The following is a 12,011-nucleotide window of genomic DNA, read 5'->3' on the forward strand; positions in this document are numbered from 1 at the left end:
TGGATGGGACAATTTTCTTTTCCTAACTTGCACATGTGTTTATTTGAAATTTAATTTTATAAACCCAAATACCAATGGGATGAATACTTACCTAAGTCCTCTCTAATTCATTTAGAGAATAAGTTGTAAAAAACAAAGCTTTTACTATAAAAGTCTAGATTCAAAACATAATTTATAGGGCGATTTTAGAGTTAGATATATTTTTTTCTACACTGGCAGAAAGGGTATCAGTCATTGTCCAGGGGTAGGGATTGGAGAGATGACAGGGTAGGAAAACAAAGGGGCACCAAAAACCCTTGGAGGTGGTAGGTATGGTCTCAATCTTGATTGTGGTCATGGTTCCATGCTGTCAAACTCATCAAATAGGATACTTTCTTTTTTTAATCATTATTTTTTTTAAGTAAACTCTACCCCCAACATGGGGCTTCAATTCACAACCTAGAAATCAAGAGTTACATGCTCTACCAACTGAGCCAGCAAGGTGTCCCTAGGATACTCTCATTATGTACACTTTACTTCATGCCAATTATACCCCAATACACTTTAAGGAGAGTGAGAAAGAAGAAAGGAAAGGAAAGGAAAGGAAAGGAAAGGAAAGGAAAGGAAAGGAAAGGAAAGGAAAGGGAAGGGAAGGGAAGGGAAGGGAAGGGAAGGGAAGAAAAGAAAAGAAAAGAGGAAGGAGGGAAGGGAGAAAGATAGGTTGCCTGTATGAACAGCAAGGAGGAATAGATGATGAAGAGCTGGCCAAGTGAACTAAGGCTCAGACTGTCATGCAATTTGTTACAGGTTTGAATTCTGTCCTGTGCATACTGAGAGCCAATTGAGAATGATAAACATGGGTGTGATCTACTAATATTACCTAAGATAACACTTCATTTTGATAATCTCATGACAATGTTGATTTCTAGCCAACATGTAGTAGAAAACACTTTACTGCCTCTGATGTTATGATCTGGCCAACAGAGATGGTGCTAAATATAATTTAAGCACTGAATTTTACTCCATAAGCACAAGAGCCCCCTTCACCAGAGATGATCTCCTTATCTTACCGTGGAACAAGGTAAATTAATACCAAAATTCCATGCTTCTCTTTCTTTGGTCTCATTCACTGGAACAGCTGATAAGGATATATTCAAGAACTGTGTTACAAAGAATACTTGCTAAATATAGAGCAAAATTAGGTACCAGAGCCAAAATCTGGTAACCACGTATCCTTTGTTCTCCAACTTTTGTAATCTCACCACCATTTCCCTCAACTTCTCCTACTGTTTACTTTGAATAGTCTTCCCTGGCCATTGTCAGAGCTGGAATATCCAGTTTATCAATCAACTGGATATTGTTACAGTCACATATTTTCAAACCTAATCTCAGATTACCAAACTGTGTACTTTGGCTAACTCTTTCTACCAAAATAGAGTATGATATCTTGTTTTTAGAACGACCAAATGTGTCACTATATTTATATTTATGACCAGGTTTAAATAAGAATCTGGTCATCAGTTTACTCAAGCCATGTTAATTTACTGAGTTGATATTGCTGGAAGGTCTTTAAATAGCATTCAGACAACAGATTCATGCCACTAAGAACCAAAAGAGCTCATTTCAATTAAACAAATATTTTTAAAGTATTTACTGTGTCAGACATTATGCCAGGAACTGTGAGAGAATAATAAATAGCATGGGCTTGGTCTCTGCCCACGAAGCTTGCAGTGTGGGAAAGATAGATATGCATATGTAAGAGCTAGATATGTGTATGAGAAAGATATGTGTGTGCAGTGTATGTAAAAAGTTTCTTAAGCTAAAATGAAAAAAAAATTAAGATTCAGGGTTTTAGTGTTTCTGAAATAAAACCAACATATATCCACTGTTCATCTTAGTTGTACCTTTTCTGGTTGTGCTATCAGCCCCTTATTGTGCAGAGGCAACAATGCTCACAGATTATTCCATATGTGCCTCCAAGTTGTCTGGATTCTTTTCGGGTTGGTGGGATCTTGTGATAATCTGGCCACTGGCTAATGAGCAGAACCACAGAACAGGAATTTCTCTTCTTGCTCTATTCCTCTACCATTGTGAACTCCAAGGACTTGTGTTCAGATGGTAGATCTACAAGATCAAAGCAGCCAAGAGCAATGAGTAAACCACATGAATGGAAGCCCTGGGAGTTGCCTCCGCTGACAGAGAGCTTTATAGCATGAGAAATAAACTTCTGAGGTCAAACAAAACTGTTGAACTGCCGTTAAATGAACTTTTGCTGACATGACTTGTCCTATCCTAAAACATCATCTCATCACATTGAACAAAAAAAGCATTCTGATCTTCGTCATGAGAGCTAAGATGAGTTTGCTGTGCATTCCTTCAGCAAATATTTATTAACCACTTACTATGTGGCGGGCCCTGCTTCAAGAGCTGAGAATATCATGATGAATAATCCAAAGTCTGGACAGCTACAAGGAGCTTACATTTTAGTGGGGAAGGCAGACAATTCTCAGGTAGTGAAATTCTTGATCTTGCTCCATTTCTTCTTCTTTTTTGTTTTTAAGATTATTTATTTATTTGAGAGAGACTGGGCAAGTGTGAGAGAGTGTACAAGCAGGGGGAAGGGGTAGAGGGAGAAGCAGACTCCCCACTGACCAGGGAGCTCGATGCAGGACTCAATCCCAGGACCCTGAAATCACAACCTGAGCTGAAGGCAGACACTTAACTGACTCTGTGCCCCTAGTACCCCACATCTAATACTTGAATTTATCCAGTCTCTCTCCAGTGCTCTCATTTACTTATGGTCTCTTTTCAAATGTCATTTTATTAACGGTTATTAAATATAAAATAAAATTCCATCCACTCTACTGGTACTTCCTATCTCCTTTTAACCTGTTCTATTTTTATCACAATTAGTCATTCAGTGTATTCACTTATTTGTTCATCCTTTCATCCAGAATGCAAGGTTGCAGAGACTTTTCATCTCTAGCTCCTACTGATGGGCAGGAGGCCAGGCAGGTGGTCAGCAAATACTTTTGAATGAATACATGAATGAATGAAAAAGGATGGAAAGGGACTAGTGATGGTATTACAGGGGTAGCAGAAGCAGCTGGGCATAAAGCTAAATGATGTGAAAGTATGAATCATTTGAAGATTCTGAGGGAAAAGTGGTCCCCGCAGGAAAAAAAAAAAAAAAGCAAAAAACTCAAAGGTAAGAACGAGCTTGGCTTTCTAGGGGAACATCAAAGAAGGCTTGTGTGGCTGCAACAGCCAAAGGTGTCAGAGAGGTGAAACCGTTAACAACTGGATTGCATAGGACTTTATGAACCCTAAGTACTTTGAATTTTATTCCAAGTATGAAAAGAAACCACTGGAGAGTTTTAAGCAAGAGAGTACCCAATCTGATTTTTTTTTTTTAAATCACCTCAGCTGCCCTGCGACTAGCAGGGGTTTGGGGGGATGACCAGTGAGAGCCTGCATGGAAATCCAAGCAAAAGAGCGGACAAGATTTGAGTGGCATCAGTAGTGGGGGAAATGGTTTAAAATTTGAGGGTAGTGGGGCGCCTGGGTGGCTCAGGCAGTTGGGCGTCTGCCTTCGGCTCAGGTCATGATCCGGGGGTAGTAGGAGCGAGCCCCACACCCGGCTCCCTGCTCCACGGGGTCTCTGCTTCTCCCTCTCCTTCTGCCTCTGCCTGCCAGTCCACGTGCTTGTGCTCTCTCTCTCACTCTGTCAAATGAATAAATAAAATCTTTAAAAAAAAATTTTTTTTTAATTGAAGGTAGAAAAGGCAGAATTGGCTTATGTTTTCAGTAGGGGCACAAAAGGGAAAAAAAGAGGATTCCAAAAAAATGTCTAATTTTTGCCCTGCTATCCGGACTCCATTCAGGCAAATTTAACTCATCGTTATTTCCATTAAGTCCCTTGACTAAAAAGAATTCTTGGGGCAGGTAGTGGTTGAGCAGGGGGAGGAAACGAGGGGAATCACATACAGAAAGGGTGCGCACTGAAGGGTCGAAAATTGTGCGCTCAGGTGTTGAAATGTTGACTTTACAAGGAATCTGCCGGAGCTCCTGGAGAAGGCTCTGGACTGGGCAATACCGCATGTCTCCATCATCTCCCCCACATTTACGGGTTTGGACTGGGCAATTCCGCGCTTCCTCTGTTATCACACACACACACACACACACACACACACCTCCCTACACCCCTACATTCGCGGGGCTGGACTGAGCAGCACAGTTTCCTTCACTATCTCTCACTTACAACTCTACGCTTATGGGTCTGGACTGAGCATTACCGTATTTACTCTATTGTCTCTCCCACAGTAAAGTCTGGGCTGAGCAAATACCAAGCTTCCTCTATTATCTCACACACACACACACACACACACACACACACAGACACACACACACACAGACACGCCTCCCACATTTACGGATCTCGACAGGGCAATACCGTATTTCCTGCATTATCTCTCATACGCGCGCGCACACACACAGTCCCTACATTTACGGGTCCGGACTGGGCAGTACCGTATTCCCCATATTATTGCGCGCGCTTGCTCTCTCTCTCACTCTACATTACGGGTCCGGACTGGGCAGTACCGTATTTCCCATATTAATGCGGTCTCTCCCTCTCCCTCTCTCTCTCACACACACACACATACACACACACACACACACACGCCTCCTACATTTACGGGTCTCGACAGGGCAATACCGTATTTCCTACATTATTTCTCATACGCGCGCACACACGCACAGTCCTTATATTTACGGGTCCGGACTGGGCAGTACCGTATTCCCCATATTATTGCGCGCACTCGCTCTCTCTCTCACACTCTACATTACGGGTCCGGACTGGGCAGTACCGTATTTCCCATATTAATGCGGTCTCTCCCTCTCTCACACACACACACACACACACACACACACATCCCTACATTTACGGGTCTGGAAATCGATTCGCCTGTGGGACGTGAACTTTCGGCGTGGTGGGGTCCTGGTCCCGACGGTGCACCCCCCAAGGCACGCGGTCCTGAGAAACAGCAGGTTCGGGAGTCGCCCCTGCACGACCTCGGGAACCTGCGGGAGGCCGCTCTCTGAGTAACTCCGCTCCAGCTCGGTGACAGCCGGGGCCGGGAAGTTCCCCGCCGCCCGCCGCCCGCCGCCCGGCCCCTCCCGAGCGCAGGCGGCCCCCCTCTTCCGGGAAGGAGCGGAGGAGACAATACCAGGCAGGCCCCCTAGCGCCGTCGCCGCCCGCCCGGCCGCGGCCCGCACGCAGCCAGCCCGGCCGCCGCCGTCCCCGCCCCCGCCCCCGAGACCCCTCGCGGCCCCGCCCCGCCCCGGCCCCCCGCGGAGGCGCCCGCCCGGCCGCCCCGCCTCCCGCCCCGCGCGCGCCAACTCCCGGCCCGCCGCCCTGATTGGCCGCCGCATTCCCGCTTTCCTTCCCGAACCGCCATTTTGAAAATCTTGTTGATTCGGGGAGCGGAGCGCGCGGCGCGGGCGTCAGCAGACAGCGGCCCGCGCGCCTCCTCCTCGGCGCTCGCCGCCGCCGCCGCCTCCCGGAGCGTCTCCTGCCTTCGCGCGCCAGGCCCGCGGCGGCCGGCACCGGCGGTGAGGGCTGCGCCGGGGCGGGGGAGGCCGGCGGGGCGCCGCGGGCCCGCCCGCCTCGCCGCGGCCATTTGGACGGCGGCCTGGGGCGGGGGAGGGGACGCGGGCGGCGGGCGGCGGGCCCGGGGAGCGGCGCGGCCGGGCGGGCGGGCGGGCGGAGGGAGGGGCGGCGCGCGCCCGCGCTTTCCCGCCCCGGGGGTGCCCGGAGCGCGGGGACGCGGCCCCCGGGGGCTGAGCGCCAGGAGACCGAGCCGTGTGCTTCCGGCCCGCCCGCAGGTCGGAGCATGTCCTCGTCGGGCCCAGCCGCGGACGGAGACGGCGCCCCCGCCGCGCCCGCGGCCGACAAAGAACCCGAGATGCCCGGCCCGAGAGACGAAAGTGAAGAGGAGGACGAGGACGACGACGAGGAGGAGGAGGAGGAGGAGGAGGAGGAAAAAGGTGCGAGCAAGTCGCGTCCCGGGCGGTGGGCTTCGCGGCAAACAGTTCTGCGGGCGCCCCCGCCCCCCGTCGTGCGCCTCAGACGCTCCCTCGGAGGGTCCCTGGCGGCCGCGCCCGCGCGCTGTTTCACCCCCTCTTGGTGTTGGGGGTCCGTGGACTCCGCTTCCTGTCCGAGATACTTGTTCCCCGGCTTTACGTGGTTTTTTTGGTTTTTTGGGGAGTTTTTTTGTTTTGTTTTGTTTTCTTGCAGCGCGGTTGACTTCTGGTCAGCAGTGCGTGTTCGTCACGCTTTCTCCTCTGACAGGACGTTTCTGAGTTTCCAGATCTGTGCTCAGAACCGTTAGCTTTTGACGTTGCTACTGCGGTAGCTCCTCCTCGGCCCATTTAATTGCACTTTTTTTTTTTTTTTTTTTTTTTTTTTGAGGGCAGGTGTCTCGCCTTCTGGAGTTACTGCGAGGGTCTTGGCGTGAAACCACGCATTCAGACGTAAAGGAGAATTATCATTGTGCTAGCCCTGGGAATGTTCTGGCGACTTTAGGGTCTTCGCTGAACTTTTATTTCCACCCCCCCCACCCCCCCTTTTCAGAGGCTCGGAGGAGCGAGTGACTTTGACGGGGACACGGCAGTGAAAGCTGCCTTCACTGCCGCTGTCAGGGAAAGTGGTTAAAGATGAAAGCGGTGAAGCATGAAAGAGTTCCGAAAGCTGTCTCAGTTTTGGAAGTTGCCGAGAGCTGCTTTTTAACCATTGTTTACCTGGAGGCCGGAAGCCCAAGGACCTCCCGGAATTCGGGGGCGGGGGCGGGGCACCCCGGCACTCAGGCTGGGGTAGTGCCACTTGCAGGGACGCCAGCCAGCTCCCACGATGATCCCAGCTCTTAGCATTCTTTGATGGGATTAGCCCGCTCTCGGTTTGTTTAATACATGTCTCCAACTCAGCCAGACTTGGGAAGAAGTTTGAAGCTTTCTTTCCAGACCTGGGTTCATCTGCCTGTCTAAAGTCAGGAGGAGCCCACGGTCAGCATTTTATAAATACAATCTGGGCTGAGATGACACCCCTCCGCCTCTTGTCTGTTTAAAGAGATAGGTGTTCTGAGAAAAGGAGCACTGCCACGTTGAAGCTTTAGAAAAAAAAAAATAATACAGGTTATTTTTAAACTATTCATACTACAGTAACTGAAAATTGGCTGCAGTATCTTAACTGCTAGTCCAGAATCTTCTTAGCATTTTTTTCCTCTAGTTTTTTTGGTCTCTTTAAAGACAAAAGTTTTGATACCACAGAGATGATGGATTCATATGTGTCAGGAAAAATTATACAAATCATGTAAAAATACTACAAATGGCAGAGTAATGCTTGGGGGAACTGATGATTGTTTGAATTGTGATATCCCCCCCCCCCAAAAAAAAATTACCCTCAAGCAATTCTCTAGTTGTTCTAATTGATTACTGTTCATTCCCTCATTTGAGGTGTTCATGGAACAACTAAAATTGTAAAGGTTTTTATCCTACGTTAGCCCTGAACATTCAAGTCTGCTGTCTAGGCATCACAGAAACAAGGCAGTGTAGTCTGTTCCTAGTGAAGGTGGGATTGTCTTGACTGCGGTGGGTGAGGAGCTGGTAAAAGATGATTCTTCGGTGTCTATCTTCGGCAACTGAGTTGACATTACTACAGTTTTCTGAAAACTAGAATTGTCAAAGGTGAGCAAGGTTGGAGAGGAGTACGACCTCTGTTTTGAATGCAGAGTTAGGTGCCTACAGGACATGAAGTGGAGCTGTCCATTTATCGACCCTCCTAGCTGATTTGAAGCTCTTGAGTGGAGAGAATCAGGAAAGTCATTAGCTTGTACGTGGTAAACAGGTGAGCGAAAGGTTTAAATCACTCAGGGAAAGGAAGTAGCAGGATCACAGGGATTGCTTTAGAGTGCATTTTCTTCACTCTGCACACCATTGCCATTGCTGCTAGAATCCCTTTATCCTTCCTAATTCCTTCTGTGCAAATCCTCCCATCTCCAGATCTTACCTATCCTTCAAAGGCAGCTCCAGTGTTTTGATCCTTTTTCCTTAATCCAAAAATAATGACTCTCTTCAATTCAGAGTTGTTTTATTTGTAGATTGCCTAAGGTGTTTTATCATCTGCTTGGAGTGTGTTTGTTGTGTCTCATCACCACCGGTAGACATGATCTCTTTCAAGAGTTACTCAGTGTCTTGACCATCTGTTCAATCCCCCCTTAGTGTCTAGTGAAGCTTTGTACAAAACTGGCATTCAGTTGAATGAATGAAAGGACCTTCAGTGATAGTGTCCTCTTTTATCTGAATTTATCTCAGTAGGTAAATTGTTTTGGAAATTTAAGCTCAGTGTTTTAAGTTTTTAAGTAAATGCTGTTTATCTTCTAGCCTTTTTTTTTTTTAATAAAAGCAGTCTGTACTATAAACAATTTAACTTTTTTAGAATGATTTATGACCATTGTTATAAACATTTACCAAACTAAAAGTAATGTCCTCCTAGTCACTTGCAGTAAATGTAAACTTGGAGAATTTTACCCTATTTATAGCAACCTCAGGCTGCTCTGCTTTAGCTAAAGTCTTCGTTTTTCTTTCATCTGCTTACTGAATTACTGCTTTTCTATGTTTTTGAAGTTGTTATAATCTCAGTCTTAAACTTGCTGTTTGATGTACCATAAACTAAATCTCAATCAACAGAATTAGGTCTAATTAAAGAGCAGGCTTAGTGAGGGGCATTGGTGATTTTTCATAAAGTGACTGGCACTTTCATTAGCAATAATTGTAGTTCAGTAAAAGTTCATTTCCTTTATGATTTTTTAAAAAACTGGATCCCTTGTGAGGTTGCCAGGTAAGTAAAATGCTACTCTAAAAAAAAACTTAAGTGATGTTAACTTATTATGTATTTTCATTTCTCTTTCATCATTTGCTTCTTAAAATTAAAGAGTAAGGTATTAAAGAGTTCTGCAGTTTTTTTCTACATGTTTATCCAGTAGAGTTAATACTTTTTTTAAGCTTTTAGCTGTTTTAAGAAATATTCAATTAATTTCTAGAAAAGAGTCTCATCGTGGAAGGCAAGAGGGAAAAGAAAAAAGTAGAGAGATTGACCATGCAAGTCTCTTCCTTACAGAGAGAGCCATTTACAATTGCACAAGGTAAGTTTATTCTGTTCTTTTCATTTTATGGTAAAAATGACTAAATATATAATAAAATGGTCAGTGTTCAGTTTTTAGTGTTTACGAAGTCATTATATATCATGGGTATAATTTTATTTAGTTTGCCCTATTCAGCAAAAGCTATATGTAAATTTGGCTGTTAAATAATCGTGATTAAAATAACTTTGTATGTATTAACACATGCTGGGCATTTAACTTTAGTTATTATGGTGTTTTGTTTTGTTTTGTTTTCCCTAGGAAAGGGGCAGAAACTTTGTGAAATTGAGAGGATACATTTCTTCCTGAGTAAAAAGAAAACAGATGAACTTAGAAATCTACATAAACTGCTTTACAACAGACCAGGCACAGTTAAGACCTTTTTTATATCTTTAACCTAGTAACATATTTATGTATTGAAATACTTTACAATTAAAGCATGATTTTAGTTCAGGAAGGGACTTAAGCAATCCAGTGGTTCAATTTCTGTACCATACAAGTGAACAAACTGAGACATATAAAATGACTTATCATATGTAGAATACATAATTAAATATCAGCAGTTAGGATTATAACATTTAGGCTTGTACTATAGTTGTTTTTATGCCAAACTGAAATTTCAAAATGTGAAATCCGAAATGTGATTTTTAGGGATCTTTAAATGCATTAGAAGAAATTTATTTTTTGGATGTTTTTACTTATTCAGAATAAATGATACAGTATAATTTATCTCATTTTGAGCAAATATCTGATAAATTAGGTGGTAATTCTTTGTCAGGGAACTTGTTAGAACAAATCAGTATTGCATTAATTGAATTACACTGTACACACAACTTCAGTATTTCGTATAATTGAGTAAACTTTGGATTGTACGTGGGCAAAGTGAAGTTTGATGTTAGAATTGAATGTCTGAAGCATGGTGTTATTTCATGTGATCGTCACTGCAATCTGATTTACACAAGTCTTTTTTTTTTTTAAGATTTTATTTATTTATTCATAGAGACACAGACAGAGAGAGGGAGGCAGAGACACAGGCAGAGGGAGAAGCAGGCTCCCTATAGGGAGCCTGACGTGGGGGTCTCTAGGATCAGGCCCTGGGCTGAAGGTGGTGCTAAATCTCTGAGCCACCCAGGCTGCCTTGATTTACACAAGTCTTATGACTGCTAAGTGGTATTAACTTTTGGAGGTCCTCCGTTCTTTTCAAAGAATAAAATACATGACTCTCTGATTTGAGAAATATTACTAGTAACTTGTATTAAGAAACGGGAGTTTTTTAAGAAGTAACTTTCCACATCTTCTGGTATTGTCAGATAACACTTAGTTGTGGTTTTATAATTGCCAGTAAAAATTCCCAGATGGAAATTCATTCAGATTGAAATTGTTATCTTTAAGGATTGAACTTAAAGCATTTATTATGTTACTATTTTAATAACAAATACCATTTTCAGTTGTGAATAAGAAATGTTGAATAAACCAGTGTTGTAGGTGGGAGACAGCTATGAAAATAAAGATGTTGGCTTTGAATTTTCTTACATACATTACCGGGTAATAGCATTAATAATAAGGGAAACGTTTTCAGGTGTCCTCATTAAAGAAGAATGTGGGTCAGTTCAGTGGCTTTCCATTTGAAAAAGGAAGTGCCCAGTATAAAAAGAAGGAAGAAATGTTGAAAAAGTAAGTTATTTTTAAAGTATTGTGTTTTGATCAGTGTGTTTTATTTCTTAACATTTAAATAGGACCATTGAAACATTTTTTAGCAGACTGCTAATGCTTTGCTTTAAATACCAAGATCTGACTTTCCTTCATAGCTATCAACTTGTGATGTTCATTACTTTCCACTAGTGACTGTTAAGAGTATTGAAAACTCACATCTAAAGATGTTTCTATTTCTTAGGAGAACTGTATACACAAATTGTTCACATGGTCCAAAATTTAGGCCTAAGGGAAATATACTGAAAAAACTCTCCCACTCTTGTCCTCTGCCAGCCACTCTGTTCCCCCAACTTACAGGGACCATTTAAACTGTTGTGAAGATAATCAACTTGATAGGAGCAGTGTTCTTCATCATAATGCAAGCCAGATGATAAATTAAGAGCTTTTATTTGTTAAATCATCTAAAACTTAAGAGTTACAAATAATGAAGATGATTACCTACTTGTTCATCAAAATGTCATAGTAGGAGTGCTGAGGGGAAAATGTAGTATTTAATCACCAGAAGAATTGTCAAATCCATGAATTTTAGAGTACTGAAAACTTTTTACAGTATTTCCTAGTTGAATTGACTTTTTTTCTTTTAAGTAGCCTCGACACGTCATGGGGCTTGAGCTCATGACCCTGGGACTGAGACCTGGGCTGAGCTCAAGAGTCCAATGCTTAACCGACTGAGCCACCTAGGTGGTCTGACCTAGTTAATTCTTCTACTACTTTTAAAACTTAATTGGTAAATGGTGTTTTCAATTTATTATATTTGGTTGTATTTTGTACATTAGTCAAGATAATAGGGAAGAACTTTTTAGATTTGGAGAAACATTGGTTTTTTTTGTTTTGTGTTTTTTTTTTTTTTTTTTTAATGCTTATTACCCAAGCCAGTTTGGTTAGCTGTTACGTTTATGTTGTGGGTAATATATGCTACATAATAAATAAACTTTGTTTCTTTCATTTTCTGTTTTAGATTTAGAAATGCCATGTTAAAGAGCATCTGTGAGGTTCTTGATTTGGAGAGATCGGGTGTAAATAGTGAACTGGTGAAGAGGATCTTGAATTTCTTAATGCATCCAAAGCCTTCTGGCAAAGTGAGGACCAGTTTTTTTTTTTTTTTTTTTTTTTTTTTTTCCA

The 12,011-nt window shown here is 43.2% G+C and overlaps 1 protein-coding gene across 3 annotated transcripts in view; it reads left to right on the forward strand.

Annotated features, from left to right (window-relative positions):
• The first annotated feature begins 4,882 nt into the window (after positions 1–4,882).
• DEK (DEK proto-oncogene) overlaps positions 4,883–12,011 on the forward strand; it is a 31,037-nt gene continuing 23,908 nt past the window's right edge. Inside the window, exons 1-6 of one of the 3 annotated variants that reach the window (XR_012025420.1) lie at positions 4,883–5,028; positions 5,866–6,027; positions 9,078–9,179; positions 9,438–9,547; positions 10,756–10,850; positions 11,848–11,968. Coding sequence is in view for 1 of the 3 variants with exons in the window: in XM_072813851.1 (XP_072669952.1) it covers positions 5,874–6,027; positions 9,078–9,179; positions 9,438–9,547; positions 10,756–10,850; positions 11,848–11,968 (582 nt within the window). In the remaining 2 variants the exon portion in view is untranslated. Of the gene's footprint in view, positions 5,029–5,445; positions 5,593–5,865; positions 6,028–9,077; positions 9,180–9,437; positions 9,548–10,755; positions 10,851–11,847; positions 11,969–12,011 lie in introns of those variants that run through there. The other 2 variants (XR_012025421.1, XM_072813851.1) reach the window with 2 other exon arrangements.

Source organism: Canis lupus, chromosome 37 (assembly GCF_048164855.1).
Source record: "Canis lupus baileyi chromosome 37, mCanLup2.hap1, whole genome shotgun sequence".
Classification (NCBI taxonomy): Eukaryota; Metazoa; Chordata; class Mammalia; order Carnivora; family Canidae; genus Canis; species Canis lupus.